General features: G+C 32.4%; 3 protein-coding genes and 1 long non-coding RNA gene across 13 annotated transcripts; 2 read left to right on the forward strand and 2 right to left on the reverse strand.

Moving 5' to 3' along the window:
• Positions 1–241: 241 nt before the first annotated feature.
• On the forward strand, positions 242–8,318 carry LOC137820436 (INCREASED PETAL GROWTH ANISOTROPY 1-like protein 2). 3 transcript variants are annotated; one of them, XM_068624533.2, is made up of 9 exons: positions 242–378; positions 484–590; positions 4,301–4,940; positions 5,134–5,580; positions 5,677–5,808; positions 6,404–6,585; positions 6,847–6,958; positions 7,362–7,505; positions 7,839–8,318. In XM_068624533.2, the coding sequence occupies exons 3-9, from the start codon at positions 4,317–4,319 to the stop codon at positions 7,950–7,952; spliced, it is 1,755 nt and encodes a 584-aa protein (XP_068480634.1). In that variant the 5' UTR covers positions 242–378; positions 484–590; positions 4,301–4,316; the 3' UTR covers positions 7,953–8,318. The 3 variants fall into 3 exon arrangements, with proteins under 3 accessions (XP_068480634.1, XP_090151125.1, XP_068480633.1); XM_090294999.1 differs by having other exon boundaries at positions 287–407; XM_068624532.2 differs by lacking the exons at positions 242–378; positions 484–590 and having other exon boundaries at positions 3,758–4,940.
• Positions 6,190–7,888, reverse strand: LOC150025289 (uncharacterized). The gene is made up of 2 exons (XR_016515449.1): positions 7,788–7,888; positions 6,190–6,574 (listed from the first exon to the last, which is right to left on the reverse strand). It is a non-coding gene; the product is annotated as an uncharacterized LOC150025289 (long non-coding RNA).
• Positions 8,319–8,811: 493 nt separating the features above from the next.
• On the forward strand, positions 8,812–13,103 carry LOC137820437 (cyprosin). Of its 8 annotated transcripts, none has more exons than XM_068624537.2 (14): positions 8,812–9,026; positions 9,600–9,954; positions 10,054–10,114; positions 10,256–10,350; positions 10,433–10,545; positions 10,716–10,884; positions 10,964–11,003; positions 11,338–11,402; positions 11,474–11,587; positions 11,695–11,759; positions 11,849–12,005; positions 12,110–12,229; positions 12,618–12,706; positions 12,791–13,103. In XM_068624537.2, the coding sequence occupies exons 2-14, from the start codon at positions 9,613–9,615 to the stop codon at positions 12,819–12,821; spliced, it is 1,461 nt and encodes a 486-aa protein (XP_068480638.1). In that variant the 5' UTR covers positions 8,812–9,026; positions 9,600–9,612; the 3' UTR covers positions 12,822–13,103. The 8 variants fall into 8 exon arrangements, with proteins under 8 accessions (XP_068480638.1, XP_068480635.1, XP_068480639.1 ...); XM_068624534.2 differs by having other exon boundaries at positions 12,842–13,103; XM_090295000.1 differs by having other exon boundaries at positions 8,859–9,244; positions 12,842–13,103.
• Positions 13,104–14,743: 1,640 nt separating this feature from the next.
• Positions 14,744–18,909, reverse strand: LOC137820439 (WRKY transcription factor 6). Its single transcript, XM_068624540.1, has 6 exons — positions 18,621–18,909; positions 18,274–18,330; positions 17,899–18,075; positions 16,980–17,252; positions 15,591–15,704; positions 14,744–15,500 (listed from the first exon to the last, which is right to left on the reverse strand). The coding sequence occupies exons 1-6, from the start codon at positions 18,711–18,713 to the stop codon at positions 14,964–14,966; spliced, it is 1,251 nt and encodes a 416-aa protein (XP_068480641.1). The 5' UTR covers positions 18,714–18,909; the 3' UTR covers positions 14,744–14,963.
• Positions 18,910–20,594: the final 1,685 nt, after the last annotated feature.

Consider the following 20,594-nt stretch of genomic DNA (forward strand, 5'->3'; position numbering starts at 1 on the left):
CCCACTTGAAATGGGATGAAGTTTGTGTTCACACCTCTTTAGATATGCAACAGACATGAAATGTTAGGCACGTGAATTCAGGTGCAAAATTGCGAAAGACAAGCCACTGATCGAACAAATATAATGACATTTCTTAAGTCACAACCGCAGTAACAAATGGCACTTCTGTGATGTGAAGTCACAACTAACCGCAGGCAAAGTTAGAACATTTTCTTGTGTATTATTTCAAGTATTCCTTCAAAGGGAATCACCCACTCAACCCCCCAACACTCCTTCTCTCACATTGCCTTTCTCTCCATCTTATATTTGCTACTTTTCACATTGCCAAAGACTAGTTCAACCTCACATTGGTTGGAGTTCAATGCAGAAAGCTTCAAGGTGCCCTTTTACCTTTTTTTCCCATCTGGGTATGTTTGTATCAGTCTTGTTACTCAGCATATCAAGTTCAGCTTTAATCCATAAATATATCATTTGCATGGTCAGATGTTGATATCAAAGGAGTTTTAGTTGGAAGAAGTTGCTAAATGATTAAAGGGGAGTTCATGTTCAAAACTGCATTCTGTCTCTGAAATATAAATTCAGGAAAACAGGTACTTTGCTCTGTTATTTATTTATTTGTTTATGATTCACAATAACTAGTTTGAAGTCTTTAATTAATTACACTCACTTTCTCTGAAGTATAAGCATATATGTGTACTCTTTATTGTGTACGATGCAATTCTGACCTTTTTGATCAAACACTGAAAACTGCAGGCTCAAATTCTCTTATATCTGTGTTCTCTATTTAGTTTTAACAAGGAAAACATATTTTCTCTTCACACCAATCAACGAAGTTCCTAAAAGTTGAGATTATAAGAAAAGCATTTTGAAACTATGGAACCAACAAACCAAAGAGTAACAAGCATTTGTACAGAGCATGCAGAATATTCACTATGAAGTTAATACAGTATAATTTATTTTCTGCACTCCTATATATACTTTGATTCAGCGACACAAGTAGCATTTTGTTTTTTCAGAGAACTATTCTCAAATTGCACAAATAAAAAGAGTAAAGCTATATAAATAAACAAAGAAATTCATATAATTAATTTTAAATCTTTTGTACAAAACATATTGCAAAACTATAATGAAATAGTAGTTTTTTACTATAATAATGGCATCATGAATACCCATATTTATCAACTTCAAAAAAATAATTGAGAGAAACGCCTGATCATAATTTATAATTACTCTGATAGTTTTTTAAATAATTTGAATATTTAAAACTAAAAAAAATGGTTCTTTTTGTTAATTAATAACTAGTAAAAATAACTTATTTTAAACAATAAAAATAGTTTTATTAATAACAGGCAATATTGCGGATCCTAGCCACGAGTACCAACAGTATTTGTAAGTGTGAATATTTCTATGAACATAACATTTTTATTATTATTATCAACATAAATTGCATACAAACATCATTGGTAGCAAAAATTATGAGTTTATCATATTATTTTTTTCATTCCTACTCTGTCAATTCAATAAAAGATAACTTCGTGATGATATCAGAACACATTGAAGAGAACTATTTATATAAATTTTGTTTGCTTAGTTTTAAAAAGAATGTGGTTTTGAGATTTTATTCAGATATTGATTTATTGCAAAGGAATTCTCATTTAAGATACACTTGACATTATTTTGTGTTTTGATCTTGTGCATAGATCACATAAGCCTGCTTTCAACCATAGGTAGCATCTAATGTAATACTTGTAGGGACTGCAAATCCTACCTACACCATTCTCTCTCTCATGCACTTCAATGATGTAATGCTTCAATGATGTAATGCTGCTGATGTAGTTGATTCAGGTTTCACATGTCACCTTTTTCACAAATTAAGTGTTTGATGAGAACATTTTTATGATCAGAAGAACATCCTTGCATTCACATGAGACTTTGAATTTTTATGTCAGCAATCCCCATCTGCTAAAATATTGAACAAATTCACATCTATGAGACACTCTTCCAGTAAGATAACTGCATGGTTACATTCAACAATGTTTTTAGTTTGAGTTGAGGAAATGCAACAATATTAGTCCATCAGTTCATTCCTTCTAAATTTTACTTGGTTGGTGGTCCCACTAAGATTTTATTAAACTTTAACTTTTCAAGATGGGATAGTAATAATTTTCCTTTTGCTTTATTATGTTAAGGATAAATGAAGAATTTGATATGCTGTGTTGAAAGAATAAAGGATAAATGAACACCTGAAGCCAAAGTCTATAAAGGTCTAAAACACATATAGGTTCGTCCATATATTCTTGATGAATCTTTCTTGCAGAAAGTGAAAAGGAACTTACTACATATTTTTTATTGCTTTTGGGGCATCAAGTAAAGAATTGATGGCTAAAGCTCATGATACCCCCACCCACACTTTTTGTCTTTTAGTTCAATAGTTTATGGGATTGTTGGGTTTGAGACTTGGAGTTTTGAACCTATATATTACATGACTTAGATTTTTCTGTCTGATGCATTCATTGCCTTCTAATATTAACATTGGTGCTAAGAGAAATAAAAAGAAAATGTAAACATCTTTTAACTTTCACTAAAAATATTATTTGTATCTAAATTAGTTTTTATTATTAACAAATAGTTTCTAAATTGATATTTAACTAACTACCAAGATTTTTAGTTCCTTTGCTTTCGATATAATGATTTTGTAGTAAGGTTTTATTACCTTTTAGTTCCTTTGTAATGATATTTTTTTCTCAACCCCTGGTCCCTAATCCAATGACTTTGTAATTATCCGTGGAAGACAAGGTAAAGAGTGACCTGTATGAGTTTGATTTTGACATTTAAGGCAGAGGAATCCATATCCTTAAAACATTGTTTCCATGCTTGCAAGTGACACTTTGTTCCCTTCAGCCAAAATCAAAGCATTGTTTACACTCATGGTTAAAGGGAAAAAAGGGTTTTAGTTTAGTGCTTAAGTTGTTAAGTCAATTGGAAACGCATTATTGATCGATGAACCAATGAGACTGCTAAAACTTGTAATTCAAGCCACAATGAAAGAGAATATGCCACCAAACATCAAGTGTGCTCTTTTCTAAGTTCTACCAACTTCAGAAAACTCGACAACCAAATCTAGTTAGAATACATTTCTATGTTGGCCTTACAAAAATAAATAACACCCAACAACTAGTAATTTCACCTTTGAAGACACGACTCTCTCTATGTAATGTGTTTTATGGGAATAGGATTTAATGTGCAAGAGTACTATTGTACTTTACTAAATAATGACCAAGTTTCATGTCTTTAACTGCTTTGGAACATTGAATTAAGGATGCTGACACTGTCTCTTATAGTACACGACAAAGTCTACTACGGAATCACACCGTGGCATTTTGCACTAAAAACAGTAACTCTCTTTTGGGACCAAGATGGTTTATTTATTTTGAAAATAACGGTTTAGTCCTTTTATAACAAAATCGTCATCAACACATGCATGTGATAGTCTGTGTATAGTTAGTAATACATGTTTTAGTTTACAACGTGTACATGGGATCTTAAATTTGTTTTAGCAATGGAAAAATATTTGTATTCAATTTTAAAACAAACGGGTTCATAATGTATCAGATAATCTATTAGTAATCTGATATTTGATCAAGTTTATATTGTGATATAGGAGCATTGTTGCAGATATAGGTAAGTTCCTATTGAGGAAAACTAGTCCTAGGCATTCAAGCAGCATATATTCCATCTAAAGTGGAACAACTAGGACAAGATTCTGCCTAGTGAAAGACAAAGAATCAATGGAATTTCTGACCCTTTTTCTATTAGAATCTAATCGTACCTTAAGAGTCATAGTGTCCTCACCCTTTAGATGTGGGTCACTTTCTTTTATGGTGGCCAAGTTAAGCACCAAGTTTTTGAGCTTTTCCATTCCATGTCAAACAAGTGTTTGAGCTACTCTACTCACTTCATTGCAATGTGCAATTTAATTGAGAATAAGAAAGAATAAAGAATCATCAAAGCTCTTTATTACACACAAATTGTCTTGAGTCAAAGAATTGGTGTAACTGTTCATGGCCATACTATAACTGATTGTGTTATGTCTCATCTTCCACACACAAAGGTGTTGCATAAATCCTCTGTCTTTTCTAGGTGGCATGTTCCTGCTTCAACCACCACCTGTATTATTGACATTCAGAAAAACACCACCATTCCACTGACACAGAGAACTATTCGGTTTTTTTTATTTATTTCTCTTTTGTTCTTTTTCTTCTGTCATTCTTTGAGTTATCTCCCTCTTTTGAGACAACAGTTTCAGAACAAGAGCCATGAAACAAGGGTCACCAGCATCATCACCACCACCACCATCACCACCACAACCACCACCAACAACAAAAAATGTGATCAGGCTTCAGAGCAGTTTAACTCCATCAAGGTTAAGACTTCCTTCCAAGTACAGAGAGCCTCCAAGGACTCCACCAGAGGTTGTCAATGGGGTGGTGTCAACTCCAACAAGGAGAGCCAAGTCTGTTACTCCAGAGTTGAAGCACGCTTCCAGGATCAAAAGGGGTCTAGTGCTGAACAAGGCCAAACCCAATGAAGAGGTTGTGGGAACCCACAGGGGTAGGGAAGCTGTAGAGCCTAAGGCCGTGCCTCGTTTCATGAGGCCTCATGCTGTGGAACAGTTTGCTAGTCCAAGGAGTGCGGTTGGGGATTTTGCTATGAAGAGGGATAAGGAGGAACCTGATGGGAAGAGTAAGAAGGAATTGATGGAGAAGCTTGAGGTGAGTGAGAGTTTGATTAGGAATCTGCAGTCTGAAGTGCTGGCTTTGAAGGCTGAGTTGGAAAAAGTTAAGGGCTTGAATGTGGAGCTGGAATCTCACAACAGAAAACTCACTAAGGATATTGCTGCTGCTGAATCAAAGGTGATGTCTTTGGGTGGAAGTGAAAAGGTGAGAGTTCAAATGTTAATGGGTTTGTTATTTGTTATCATATGCTTATGGGAAAAAATAATTGGACTTTTAGAATGTATCCTGCTTCTTTTCTTCCATTGTCTTTTCTCTTTTTACTGTTCATATTTTCTAGTATGGTTAGCCCATCACATATCTGTTGCTGCCTTGAAAATGATTCTGGATTTTATTTTAGATGAAGGAGCCAATTGGTGAACATCAGAGCCCCAAATTTAAACACATTCAGAAACTCATTGCTGACAAATTAGAAAGGTCCAGAGTGAAAAAGGAAGCCCTTACTGATGGATGCTTTGTTAAAGCATCAACTTCAGCACCAACAGCAATTCCTACCATTCCTGAAGCTACAACTATAAGGATAGGAAGAAAGCCTGCACTAAAAGCATGTCTGCCACCGCCTCCACCACCCCCACCACCGATGCCACCGTCAATCCCTTCTAGGCCTGTAGCAAAAGTGAGTAACACCCAAAGGGCCCCTGCATTTGTGAAATTATTTCACTCATTAAAGAATCAAGAAGAAATGAAAAACACAACAGGACCGGTTAAACAGCAGAAGCCAGATGCTGTGAATGTACATAGCAGCATTGTTGGAGAAATTCAAAACCGTTCTGCTCATCTCTTAGCAGTAAGCATTGTGTTTTCAAATTGAACTGGTGGCTATACATTTGCTGTCATTTTCAAAATTAAATATACACCATTAGTGACTGATTATGCTTTCCAGATAAGGGCAGACATTGAAACAAAAGGAGATTTTATCAATGACCTTATAAAAAAGGTGGTAGAAGCGGCCTACATGGACATTGAAGATGTCTTAAATTTTGTTAATTGGCTTGATGGTGAACTCTCATCATTGGTGAGTGTCTAGAAAAATTATTAATCTCTTGGACCAATTATTCTGTACTAGTTAGGCAGCTAATTTGTGTTAATTCATTGTCAATTTTTCATTCAAGACCATGACACATCAAATGTATAGTTTCCATTTTGATATGAGACATAGTTTTATTCCTTTATAAATTTATTGTAGTTTAAAATTGGTGTGAAAAAGGGTGTATATCTTGTTTCTAAAATATGAAAAATTTACTGCTGTTGATTGAAAGTTTATCATTAGTTACTTCAGAATGAAAACTACAAATTCTTGCTGATTTTTCATTTAATGCCATACACCCCTTCTGATATTACCTCTATCATACTGTCCTTCTGGTTTTGTTGGAATATTTTGTTTAAGCCTGGTAGATAAGGAAAGCTGGTTAAGTGAACACCACGAGCTACTTGATTTTGTAGTTTGACAACATACATCTAATGATTTTTTTAAGTAAATGAGATGAGACGGATCACCCCAAACAGTATATGTTTTATGGTGATATTGCTATCAAGTAATACAAAACTGAAACTGAAAGGATGCTAAGTTGCTGTTGGTTTCTTATTGCTACATATTCTGTTTTCTACAGGCAGATGAGCGTGCAGTCTTGAAGCATTTTAATTGGCCTGAGAGGAAAGCTGATGCCATGCGTGAAGCTGCAGTTGAGTATCGTGACCTTAAATTGTTAGAACAAGAGATTTTCTCTTTCAAGGATGATCCTGAAATTCCATGTGGAGCTTCCTTGAGAAAGATGGCCACACTATTAGACAAGTAAGAAAGTAAATCTATATCACATATTTAAGTACTAATTTTAAAGAGTTTAATGGTTATGCACAGCACAGATAATGTAAACAGTTTTACATCGTGAACTAATAAAATATCACTGGTCATACAACTTTTGAAGTAGATAACATAAAAGTTAACAAACATACCATATATGATAATTTGTACTGAGATGATGGTGTAAAATTTATACTATGAGTGCATAGTCTATTTCCTCGGTTTTAAATATGCCAGGTTTCATTGTGATAGGTCTGAGTGCAGCATACAGAGACTAATCAAGTTGAGAAATTCTGTAATGCGTTCATATCAAGATTACAAAATTCCAACTGCTTGGATGCTTGACTCAGGAATCACGGCAAAGGTATCATTTGTATGATTTCTTTGTGAATGTGATGACAACAATAACGACACTTAGTAAACCTTGTCTTTCTAATAAGAACTGGAAGTTAAGGTTTAATGACATTGGCAATTCTTGAAATTAGTTTGCATGAATAGATATAATACTTAACCATGAATTGAGTTGTGTTGTGTGAGCCATAGGACTCTCCGCCATGTGTTGCTTTACTTTCAGTGTTTCTTTAACTCAATGAAAATGAAATGAAACAACACAACTAACTGAATGAAGAACATGCTTCAGTTTAGGATTTATTAATCCAAGTCTCTTGTAATTAATTGGTTACTGAATACTACTAACATACATTTTGTATCTTAATTTTTCAATGTAAAACTTGATTGGATGAATAATAAATATGCCATTTATGCAGATTAAGCAGGCTTCTATGACTCTGGTCAAGATGTACATGAAAAGAGTGACAATGGAGCTTGGATCTGCTAAGAATTCAGACAGACAGTCTAGTCAAGAATCCCTTCTGCTTCAGGGCATGCATTTTGCATATAGAGCTCATCAGGTATTTCTCAATGTCTGCAAATCTCTGCACACCATATATGATTATAGAAACATCATATATAGTTACTAGGAATATCTACTATAGCAATTGTTCCATCACAAGACCTAAGAAAAGCAAGTATACTATAGTTGCCAAGCATATAACCCAATAAGGTGATGTAATTAGCTTAAACAATTAAGTGGATCATCCTAACCCATTCTAATTTCCATATGAAAGGACCATCAACCCTTTCTTTTATAAAAAAGCAAAAAACTTATTTGCAGCCACAATAGGAAATATTACCATTTTCATCATTTATGAGGCTGATTCACTTATTTTGGTATGTTTTTCTAGTTTGCTGGAGGTTTGGATGCAGAAACTCTTTGTGCTTTTGAAGAGATAAGGCAACATGTACCAGGACACTTAGCAGGGTCTCGAGAACTTTTGGCTGGCATAGCATCATCGTGAGAGGCCATTGTATTTTATGCTTTCTTTTCCTTATCCCCAATGTTCAACACTATTGACGACCATTCAGAAGAAATAAGAATATACATGCAGAGATTTTGAAGAAAGAACTTTCCATAGGGTGCTTGAGCAAGTTTAGTAGCTAAGTTTGTAACAATTGGACTGTTACAAACTAGCTGGTTCCTCGTCTTGTTCTATGGATAAAATCTTCACAGTCATTGAGCTTAAACAGTTTTTGAGAAAAAAAAAAAGGATATGCTTGCTATATGCACTTACAATGTAAAGTACTTTTCATGATTATCCAGACTCAGATTACCACGTATGATAAGTTTGTTAACTTTGATAATAACCAACAAAACTGATTTTAATCGATTGATGATATAGATCTTTTACATATTGAGCACATATATATTCATTAAACATAATTTCTTGTTGGAAAACTACATCGATTAAAGATAAAAACATTTAGTAATCCATAAGTAGGTGTAAGCCTCACTTTATAAGCTAGTTTAACATTCTTACTATAATCACCCCTATTCTTATTAGCATCTGACTTTATTATTGTTGTTCTCATCTCTTTATTGTCATTATCGTGACTAACTTTGTGGCCACCCCAATCAAAACTAATAATATTATTATTCAATTCTTATTTTGGACCAAACCAATAAATAAATATAATTAATCTTTAGACTTATCCCATCATGGCTCGTATTCTATCTTACCGTATACTTTGATCACAAAAGGAATCTCACTAGAACAAATTTAACACGCATGTAACTATTGAGACTAAATTTTGGATTAAAATTTTTTGGTAGATTAAAACTAAAATTTGAAAAATAAAATTTGTAAGAATTTATGCATGCATAACATTATAATAAAAATGTCCATGTGTAACTCGTTCTATATTGCCGTGAAGCCCTGAACACGACCAACACCTGTTCGTGTCGTTATAATTAGTACAAACTCAAGTGACATCTGGATTCTGGGAATATGCTGAAAACTGCTGAAGTTACTTCCACTCCTATTACCGTGCGGGAAACAACATCATCTTAATCGAAACTACGCAGTGGTTTCCATGTAAGGTTGAATTGTTCCTTTTCAGCACAAAAAACAACTTAAACAGAAAATAAACAAGTAAACTTCGATTTTGAGGGAAAGGGTAAGCTGTAAATTGTTCAAACTTCACAGTCAGTTGCTATTAGGTGTATAAAATTGTGAACCCGTATGATTGTTTAGTTCAATATACGAAAGCCATGTTACTCTCCTTTATAGTGTAGGCCTACCTTTTTCATCTGGTGTGATATTTTCAAGTTTATCTTTTAATGTTCTCAATTACTATTGATTTTAGACTTCTAGTATATTTCCTTCACTTCAATCAGTGAACCTTGAAATTGTTGTGTTTTGCTTCTGATGCTAATTCAAAGGATATTATCATAGTTTTCTATTTCTACTTTTGTTTGGAAAAGTCTTTGTTTCATATATGGCTGGCATTTAAATGAACTCAAGGGTTTTTAACATTCAGCTGTTTACTTAAGTTAAACTATTGAAATTGTTAAAATAACTGAAAACGGTAAAGATTATCTGATTGTTGTGATTAATATGTTGGTTTTATATTGCTTCTGCTGAAGTTATTTGAACATGTTGAACCAGATGATTCGTAAGAATGGGTTTGAAGTGTCTGCTGGTTGTTATGTGTGTTTGGGGTTGGTTAGGATCGTTGACTTCTGCAACTTCTGATGATGGGTTGAAGAGGGTTGGTCTGAAAAGGAGGAATTTAGACCTTCAGAGTCTTAAAGATGCAAGAATCGAAGAGTCCGTTCATCCTAGTGATTTAGGGGGTGCTAAAAAAAATTGTTGTGATGAAGATATAATATATCTTAAGAATTATCTTGATGCACAATTTTTTGGGGAGATTAGTATTGGTTCACCCCCACAATACTTCAATGTCGTGTTTGACACTGGCAGCTCAAATCTTTGGGTTCCATCTTCCAAATGCATCTTCTCTGTAAGTTACCCAATGATCTGATTCTGATGCAAGTGGTTACTCATATATTATTTGTTTTCTTGAATGAACATGTTTTAAAAACACACATGGGATGTGCAGATCGCTTGCTATTTTCATTCCAAGTATAGGTCGAAGATATCTAGCACCTATACCGAAATTGGTAACTTTGGATTATCATGGCGTATAATTGAAAAGATCAATTAATTGTTTTCTTTTTATATGCTTCATTTGTTTTTATATGCAGAAACATAAATGTTGTTTCAATGAACATACTTAAAGTTGCATTTGGGAAAATATGCAGGGACACCTTGCACAATCCCTTATGGCGAAGGATCTATTTATGGATTCTTCAGCCAAGATAATGTACAAGTTGGAGATGTCATAATCAAAGATCAAGTCAGTGTTTTGACCTCTGTTTGTTTTCAGTCAGATTATGCTGTATTGGTTTTGCTGATTTTTGTTACTTCCCATATTCCAGGAGTTTGCGGAGATTACAAGAGAGGGATCTTTGGCACTTTCAGCACTTCCATTTGATGGCATACTTGGACTCGGGTTCCAAGATGCTTCAATTGGAAAAGTCACACCAGTGTGGTACACACAAGAACTTTATTAGTTCATTTCTCTCTTTATTGATGTTTCTTCTTTTCTCCATTTTAGATTTGATTTTATTTTTATGGTAACAGGGTAGAGGGATAGTCAAACTTCCCTTTTTTCTTGACTTTTTTCTGCTTCAGATGCAATAATTAGTTTTGTGAATGCAGGTATAATATGATCGAACAAGGGCACATATGCCACAAAATTTTCTCTCTTTGGCTAAATCAAGATCCAACAGAAGAAATGGGGGGTCAGATTGTCTTTGGTGGTATAGACTACAGGCATTTTAGAGGTGATCACACATATGTTCCCCTTTCCCAAAAGGGTTATTGGCAGGTATAGCTTATTTAGAACTTCATCCATGGCTATAATCATCTAATATGTCTTTATTGACTTTTGGAGTTTGCACCTGCAGATTGATGTGGGAGATGTTTTACTTGCAAATAACTCAACAGGTGCTTAAATCTGCATCGTTTTTCATTGTTTCTTTTAGCTGTGTGACTGAATACTATGTACGTTTTCTTAGATTAAAGTTGCTAGACGTTGCATTATACTAAAAGACTACAAATTGGTACATGTTCCAGAAATGACATTTTAAATTTCCACAGCCATTTGAGAAGTAAAAAGTCTTTTGTACCAACTGTTTCCCTTTTTAATTCAAGTGGTCCTCTTGATTCATTTTTCAACGTTAACTCTTTTATTGCAGTCATGCATTATTTCCAAATTTTACCATGCTTGGTACTTTTGTCAATTACCTCACATCAGAAAATCATGCAAAACATTTTACAGGGTTGTGTGAGGGTGGCTGTGCTGCAATTGTAGACTCAGGAACATCTCTAATTGCTGGTCCAACAGTATGTTCTCAAACATTATTCTCTTTGTTCACTCCTCTTTGGGGGGTTTTCTTACTAGTTTTTGTTTGCAGAGTGTTGTGACTCAAATTAACCATGCCATTGGAGCACAAGGATATGTCAGTTTTGAGTGTAAAAGCATTCTCCATAACTATGGGAATTCAATATGGGGATCCTTGATTGCTGGGGTTTGTTCCTTCTGTAATTTTACACTTAACTCAATTATTATCCACAGACTACAGCTATTTGAATTTTAACCTTATTTTACCTACTTTCTCACGTCTCATATCTGCAGTTAAATCCTGACCTTATATGCAGTGACATTGGACTCTGTTCAAATAATGGATTTAACACAATGGAGTACTCTTTTTTCATTTTCCTTACCTTGATTCTTTAGAGACACTCCTTTCTTCCTGTTCTCTTAACATAAGTCTAATTTTAACCTGCAGTGATGTTATTGAAACAGTGGTGCATAATGAAAGTTGGAATGGATCACCGACAAGGGAGAGTCCCTTTTGTTCGTTGTGCAATATGATTGTCCTTTGGATCCAAGTTCAGATTAAGCAAAGCAATGTAAAAGAAAAAGTATTTAAATATGTTGATGAGGTAGTTGTTTACAAACTTACAACGGTTAGAAATGCTTCACATCACAAATGTAAAAAATTAATCACTCACAAGTTTTTTCATTGTGTCAATTTCCTTGTCCAAAGCTGTGTGAGAAGCTCCCAAATCCCCCTGGACATTCATTTATAAACTGCAATAGTATTTCATCCATGCCGCACATCACATTCACGATTGGAAACAAATCCTTTCCCCTCTCTCCAGATCAGGTTTGTTGTTTAACATGAATTCTGTGTTGTTTTTATACATCACTGTCTTAGCACTAGAAAAGGGCTCATGCATAATGTATTCATATCAGATACTACCTCAATTTTATCAGTTTCTCTCTAATGACATTTCATAATATTAAAAAATAAAATTTAAGTCTAATCCAACCTTATAAAATCGGATGAGGTTTACATTCACTTATATACTATGAATTGTCTGTGTCTCTAGATGTGGATATACAACACCAACTTCTCATATTTGCTTCTTCTACCCCTTTCCATTAAAAAGGTTTAACAAATAAACATAGCAAAGCTGGTCCTGTTTGATGCAATCCATAGTTTGTTCCCATTTCATAATATTTCAAACGTTTTATCTCTCCTTTGTCCTCAGTATATACTTCGATTTGAAGATGGCTGTTCTACTGTCTGCTATGGTGGTTTTATTGCTATAGATGTGCCCCCTCCACAGGGTCCCCTCTGGTAATCTATTCTAGTCATGTTAATGTCTTTCGTTGATAAAATGTAAATTATGTAAGGTACTAAATCACTTCAGCAATGAGCCAGGTGCTGGTTCTCTCTTCCCCCCTTTGTGTGACAGTAGTGATATATTTGCAGGGTTCTTGGAAATATATTCTTGGGGGCATATCATACAGTATTTGACTATGGCAATCTCCGTATAGGATTTGCAGAAGCTGCATAGTTATAGCTTGGTGATATTACTATGCCAAATTCTTTTTGAATAATAAAAATGGAGGTCTACATGATTCACTGTGGCAAATAATAATTGCAGTCCTTGAGAATTTGTCTCAAGGTCTCTATTCTATTGTAAATGGTGATTGGAATATTCTAAGAATAAAATTTGTGATATTTGTTTAAATTATATATGAAGTAATCACTTGAATTAGGATTCTAATTTAGCAAGAAAAACATTTGCTTTGATATTCAGTTACGCCCCTTTATGAAAGAAATGAGGAATTAAAACAGAACTTTAAGATGAAATTTTTTGACGAAATGCTAAGCCAAAATAAATACAAATGTTCAATCACAACTTTTATCAAACACATTATGAGCATAATCTGACTAGCAAAATTGTAAAGAGATTAGACAACTTTTGAAATAGTTTCTATGTTACCCGAACTTTCTATTTGCCACTTGAATCATATACGTCGACCTTAAATTTGTAAAAAGTTTAAGTTACTGATCAATAATTCTTGTTTAAATAAATTCTGAATTGTTTTTGTTATGACCTTTACTTCCTGCACTCCCAAACTTTATTGACAAACCCCAACAATTTTTCAAAATGACCATATTACCCTTTTTTAAAGTGAACTCCACATTAGGCTTTCTTCTAGCATATGCTTTCCAGAATTTCTGGAACGGGATAACCAAAATTTTCATAAAAATTTCGGGAACATGGTGGATATTTGGAACATGATTTTTATAATATCTTTTGGAGTGTATCTTTTGATAATTTATATCAGGACGAGGGGAATATGCTTTGAAAAAATTTATTACTTATAACATGTTTAGATAAATTCTTTCATAAACATTTTTAGAGATGAAAAGGAAAATATGAAATAAGTACCTTTATAAGACAAAACTAGTTTATGCATAAGTAAGAAAAGGAAGTTAAGATAAGTTTTAAGAAAACTTTTACAAATTAATTTATAGATTATAGAAAAGTTAATTTAAATTTTTGGTTTTTATTTTTCTATCTTATAAGATTTTATGAAGAAATTCATTCAAACAAATCCTTGTAGCCTTAGGGAGGGAGACAAAGATTAGAAAAATTCACTTCCTTACTCACCACTAAACATATATAAAATCCAAAAGGGTAAATATGACACAAAAAATCTCATAAATGTTAGAAGCATTTTGAGTGAGTAACTATGATAATGTAAAGTAGCTTGAGAAACCAAAATTCAACCTTTAGATTATTCTTTTTGTGATTTCTCTAAATAACATGTTTTTGATACTTCCTTTAACTAAAATCATATAATTATTTTTACACATGCCAATTACATTCTAGATATCATGTTTATTTTAAATGATTCAATATTATATGGAGGCATCGACAAAAAAAAAAAAAATATTATATAACACTAACTAATTATTTGATTATTTGGAACTAAACTTCACTTTTGAATGACCTCTGATAGATTAAGTCACTTGTACAATTTAAAACTATAAAAAAAAATCCATTTTCCTTTAGTTAGTTATATTATATTAAAATATATCTTAAATATAATAAAAATATCTATATTTAATTCAACTATTTCTTTTGATTATTTTTGAATCCTTTCCATTCATCAATTAAACAAATGAGGAGAAATTCTTCCACTTCATTTTTTATATTTATCCATATAAATAACATTTTCTTTTTTCTTCACTTCTACCCTCCTCTAAATACATCATAAAACACTTATTATCCTTAGATTAAAATCTTTAGATTTGCTTTCTTCTCTTTTATATATATATATACACACACACACACATAGAATAACACTAGGCGGATAGTTAATTAAGAGCCAAAACTTCAATATGTTCATTAATTTATTTTACAAAATATAAAGACTAAGGAAAGCCAGTGTTAGCATGGTTGTGACCTACATTTCTCATAAAACTTACCTCTTTCTCTCTCTCACACACACACAACATGCTCACCTCTTCTGCTAGAAAAGAAGCCACATTTTTGCTGTTTGATTTATTATCTTGACAACTATATATTGATATAGGTCTATGTCAACTCAGTAGTGTAAGGCTGATGAGGTGGTATTGCAGGCATCTTAGAACAAGGATCATAACCACTGTTACTCTTACTGAGTGAGGAAATGGCTGAAAAAAGTGCTGCCTTGAGAGAAGGGTCTTTGGTTATAGCCTCACTGACAACATCCACCAATGTAAGGTTTTTGTCTGGGGTTAACAAGGTTGGAGAGTGGGCATGTAGTGGGAGAGGGAACAAAGGGTGTGTTTGGAAGTGGAGATAGTTATTGCTGTTGGGGTGGGTCAAGTCCAGTGTTACTGTGGGACAAGTTGCATTGTGGGAGAAAGTAGCTAGTGCAGTTGGGGAAATAGAAGACAGTGATGAAGAGAAGAGAGGTGAGTTTGGAGGAGTTGTGGTGGCAACTGAACTTGAGATTGAGCCACAAAGGAACATGTTGAGTGCTGCTGATGTTGAGCTTGCCAAACCTCTGGCTGCTGGTGGGAGTGGATGGTTATGGCTCCCTTCGTAGGTTGTGATGAGAACAGTCTCATCCTTAAAACACCTCTGCACCTGTTGCAAATGTAATACCACCATTAATGATTTTCTTCAAGTTTTTGTCAGCTTTAAGAATTTTGAAGATTTGTTGAAAGAAGAAGAAACCTGTTTACGAACTGGACATGCAGTTCCCATGCTGCAACGGTAGTAGGCTCGGGGACAAGGGTTTCCTTTTGCAGTCTTTTGTCCATACTTTCTCCATTGACAACCATCTCCCATCTCAATACATAATCATACCATTAATTCCACTCAAATACACATTTCATTCGTAACAAATGTTCAAATTATATTACTTTTTTATCAATTAGAATACAATAATAATGAGTACTTTTTACAAATAGTAGTTTAGGTATTCTCAACCCTTATTTTGAGATAGAGAAACTATTTATACCTTCTCCAAAATCCACAAGTCCAAATTATATTATAATTGAAATAAAAACAGTTTTTTTATCAACAAAAATACATAAAATAAAATGAGACACGGATTCAATCTTTATAATATTTTAATTAAGGGTGTCTCAACCCTTATATAAAAATGGTTAAGATCAATCTTCTCAATACTTGACTTATATACAAACTTGAGGCTCTACAAACCACTCAACCAATCTTCACTACAAAAGAAATGGTAGGCTACATAAAATGAAAAGAGTATAACTCAACTTTTAGTAAACTAGAAATTTTTTAATTTAGTTTTACCGAGTAAGGAGTATCAACGAAGGTGGAAAATTACTTAAAGTGAAATGTATAAGGATTAAACCATCCTAAAATAGTTCACATTTATTTCTTCATTCTTGTTGATAAAAAAATGTAGGTGAAAAACATGTTTTATTCTTCTAACTTACTTTTTCATATTTATTATAATATAAATAAAATAGTTTAATTAGAATCATCTATTTATAATAGGATAATTAAAGTATTCACTTATAATTTGATAAGATGATATATTATAAAGATAAATAATATGTGGAAATCAAAGTGTCAAGCATATAATTATTGGATAAACAATTAAAGTAAAAAAGACTAAATTGTTAACCTAAACAATTAGAGGTGGTAAAATAAATAAAAAAAATCAGAAAGAGTTATTAGTGGGGTAATCCATGTTCAAACCCGTTGAATATAATTAATTTTTCTTTCAATTAATTAAAAACATAATACAATGGCATTGGTAGATTTACGCAGGTGTCAGCCGGCCAGGTATATATGTTTATCAGAAAAATCTTATTTTTTCTTGCTATGATCAGTCAATTATTACATGTAAAAGTAAAAGATATTATAATTTAGAAAGAAAAAATAAATTGATTTGCACGCGTTCAATTTCATATGATATAGTTTTTATTAAAAAAATATCATGTCACTTTTAAAAAAAATTAAGAATCAAAGTTGAAGGATCATGTTGTGGCGTGAGGAGTATTTTTTTCTAATATAAAATTTCCAAGTTCTGTACAAAAGCCATATAATAACACAGTAGTTACAAAATGAGGTTGAAATTCTTACCATAGAAAAATCTGATCGTGCTCTGATGGATACTTTAGCTCTTCTGCAAGTAACCTCAGATGCTTGATCTTCTCTGCATTTTGCTTCATCCAATGCTATTTTTTTCTTCATTTCACCTTCAACAACATTGTTTTTCTCACATGCCAGGCTTCTGCCTAACATTTTCTTTACAAAGTTTTCTTTGTAACCCTCTGAAAGTGATGAAGAACAGTCACCAATGTTCAAAAACTGCCGAGTATGTAGCATTGGTTTCTCCACATCTTGCATTTCTCCCTTCAAAAATTCATATAAAGATATGCAACATATTTAGTTAGCTTGTTCATAATCATAGGACAGAATATACTGCAAAAATCAAGCTTAAAGGTTTAACACTCATCAACATTTATTTCAAAAAGTCAGAAACTAATGTCAATTCTAATCACATTGCAATTGCATATATGCCAACATTGTGACAAAAAAATTCTTAATATTAGCATGTGTGAATCTCCAATTCATAGTCCTAATAATTATTTAATCTCCAATTAATAGTCCTGGTTTTATTACAGTTTTTCCCTCAATCATTTTACTCTTTTTGCACTTGTATATTTTTCTGTCAAATGTATATACGTCATGAAAGTTACAAAAACAACAAAAAATAATGTTTTTTTTTCTTTTGTTTTGGTCATATATAGTTGTTGTTTATCTGTTTGTCTTCAATTCCCGGTATAGCTAGCTAGAAGATAGAGACCTTCTGGGCCTGACATTACTGCTGGCACTGAATATATATGCTGAGTTGTTGACCAAGTAAAACTAGCTACATTAATTGCTTCATTTTAAGGAAATTTTAATCTAAAATTTTGAATCAGAGTAATTGAAAAAGGAAAGTTAACACGTTGATAAAAGAAGCTTTTGTGCAAAACAAAATTTAAGTCAAACTTACCTGCGAGTCATGATTATTGTTATTATTGCAAGGTGATGAAGAGAGTTGATGCTGCTGCATCTCAAAAAGTATGCGATTCTGAAGAACAGTGCAGTGTTCATTGACCTGAGTGAGCATGGCCTTTAAGATTTCATTCTCTTTCTTCGCTTCCTCAAGCTTCATTCTCAGGATGCCCATCTAACAACAACAAACACCAGAAAAATTGAAATACATACTAAAATAAGACACTTCAGATACTAAAATAAGAGTGTCTCAACTCTTATACAGATACTTCAGAGTATCCCTTATGCATGATAAAGGGCTGTGAAAATTTATGCTTAGAAAATAAGAGATTCTAAGCTTTATAGGGTACCCCAGAAAGAAATTAATACTCACTTGGTTAAAGGGCTGTCCAGAGTTATTCAGGCTCAAGCAGAGAAGAGTAGATCCCATCTGCACATTTTTTTTTTTCATAATTAGTAAGCCAAAATCAGTTCATAGCTCAAAACCATGTTATGCTGTGAAAAATTCTGCTCACACTTACACATATATGTGGATGATTCATGTAAGAACTGTATGATGTAAAAAGTGGAATTAAGCAAGGAGATCGAGAGCAAGGTCAACCTCAATAATGATGGTCTCATGGATCACAATTTTTCTCAAGGTTTTTGCAATATTGAAAGAATACTGATCACAACAACAGTTTAAAAATCTGATAAAGATTAAGCAGTAAAACAACTTACAGAGGGTTCATCGGTTCGGTTCCTTGTTGTATTACAATCATAAGGCCTTTCTTCATCTTTCAGCAAACTTTTTAACGAAGATTTTTCTTCCATTTATGTAACCCTTTATGATGATTACTACAAGTTAACTGGGAGATGGTGATGATATCAGATATCCATATATAGTGGGTGTGTAGTCTGCAGCATTTATGGACGAAATTTCTGCACTGTCCTTGCTAAGTCTATTCTTCTACTACCTTGTTTTTTCCATCTAAAGTATTTAATTCCTTTGTTAAATTAATACTTTTCTGCATAAAATATAAAAAGACTCAAAGTAAAGGACGGAGAAAAGAGATATACTTTTTTTACACAAAATATGAAAAATGACCTCATGTAAGGGTGGAGAAAAGAGATAGACTTTTTGTTGGTTTCTTTCCACAAAGATACCATACTTTTAATATATTATACGTATCAACAAATATTAAAGATTAATACATCTTTTAACTTAAAACTTTAAGATAATAAAATTTTTTTTTGGTGTTTTATTTTATATAGTAATCAACACCTTTATTTAGTTTAAAACTTTTCACTTATTTAAGAATTTAATGTAAAACTTTTCATTTGTTATCTTATCATAATTAAGAGAAGGAAAAAAATGTAACGAAGATTTTCTGTGATTGGTATGTGTGGTGGTTTATGGGATGTATATTATGGTTGTTTGTATGGTGAGGAAGATGTAGGTGCATGTTGCAACAATTATGAGGTGTGATCTCCTAAAGAGAAATTAGCTTCTGAAGACTCTCATGAACTTTAGACGTTAATGAAGCTGAGTTAGGATAATGATATATTGAGAATTCTATTTATTTTTTATATATAACTACATTTTATATTATTTAATTATAAATTTATTATTTATTATATATATTTATATTTAAATCAATCATATTAAAAGTTATATAAAAATTTTATATGATTGTGAAAGTATCATTTCTCTTTTATGTTATGAGTTTTTTTAATATTGGGAGAGGGTTCTCTATCAACATTTGGTGATAGGAGATAGGTTTTTTTGTTGTTGATTTATTGAAGGTTATGCTGAGTCACAACCTGCTATATATAATAGGGTTTAGACATTCTTTAAATATATTTTTCTTTTTATAGAAAAACAATAATTTAATAAAAAATATATAAAAAAAGATTTTTTATTATTTTATGCATAATGGAGGTTCCAAGATTTGGTTGAATTGGACATGGAAGACTAAACCTTTGTGTTAATGATCAAAGACTTTCAACTTTCAACTAAGAGCCATCAATAATAATTTTCTTTTATTTTTATCAACAAAGAATAAATAAAATAAAATGAGACGCTTCATGGATATCCCAATCCTTATACAAAACACCCAAACATAAGTTTCCTAACACTCTACTACCAATCAACCAAAATAAACTAGTCGCATATATGGTTGGTTGAAATAAATTGAAATATTTTAGTTAAAAAAACTGTTTTAATTATCATAAATTCAACCTAATCAATAAATGGTTGATTGAGTGATATACAAACAAATTTTCTATAATAAGATCTTAAAATTGTAAATAAAAACATATAATTTAAAAGAAACTTCTTTTTATTAAAATCAACAAGTTTTTTTTTACAGAAATTAACGACCTATAAGACTAATAAGTATTTTGCATTTATAATATTATGGTAACTGTTCTTATCATGATAATTATTTTTTTAAAATCGTGATCCTATGACATACAAAATTAACAACACAACACGTATTTCTACTAGTGATCATAAAAAATATTCAATGATAAAAAAGAAAAAAAAAACTTTCTGTGAATTGTTATTCGTTTATTATAACTTTAGCAGTTTGGAATACAAGTTGTAAGAGTTTGTCTTTTCTTCTCATCTATTGCTTTTGAACTGTGTTCTTAATTAATTTTCATATAAAAATTTCAACATTTGTGAACAAATGTCCAATGAGAGCGCATATG

This window comes from Phaseolus vulgaris, chromosome 9 (assembly GCF_051622355.1).
Source record: "Phaseolus vulgaris cultivar YP4 chromosome 9, ASM5162235v1, whole genome shotgun sequence".
Taxonomy (NCBI): domain Eukaryota; kingdom Viridiplantae; phylum Streptophyta; class Magnoliopsida; order Fabales; family Fabaceae; genus Phaseolus; species Phaseolus vulgaris.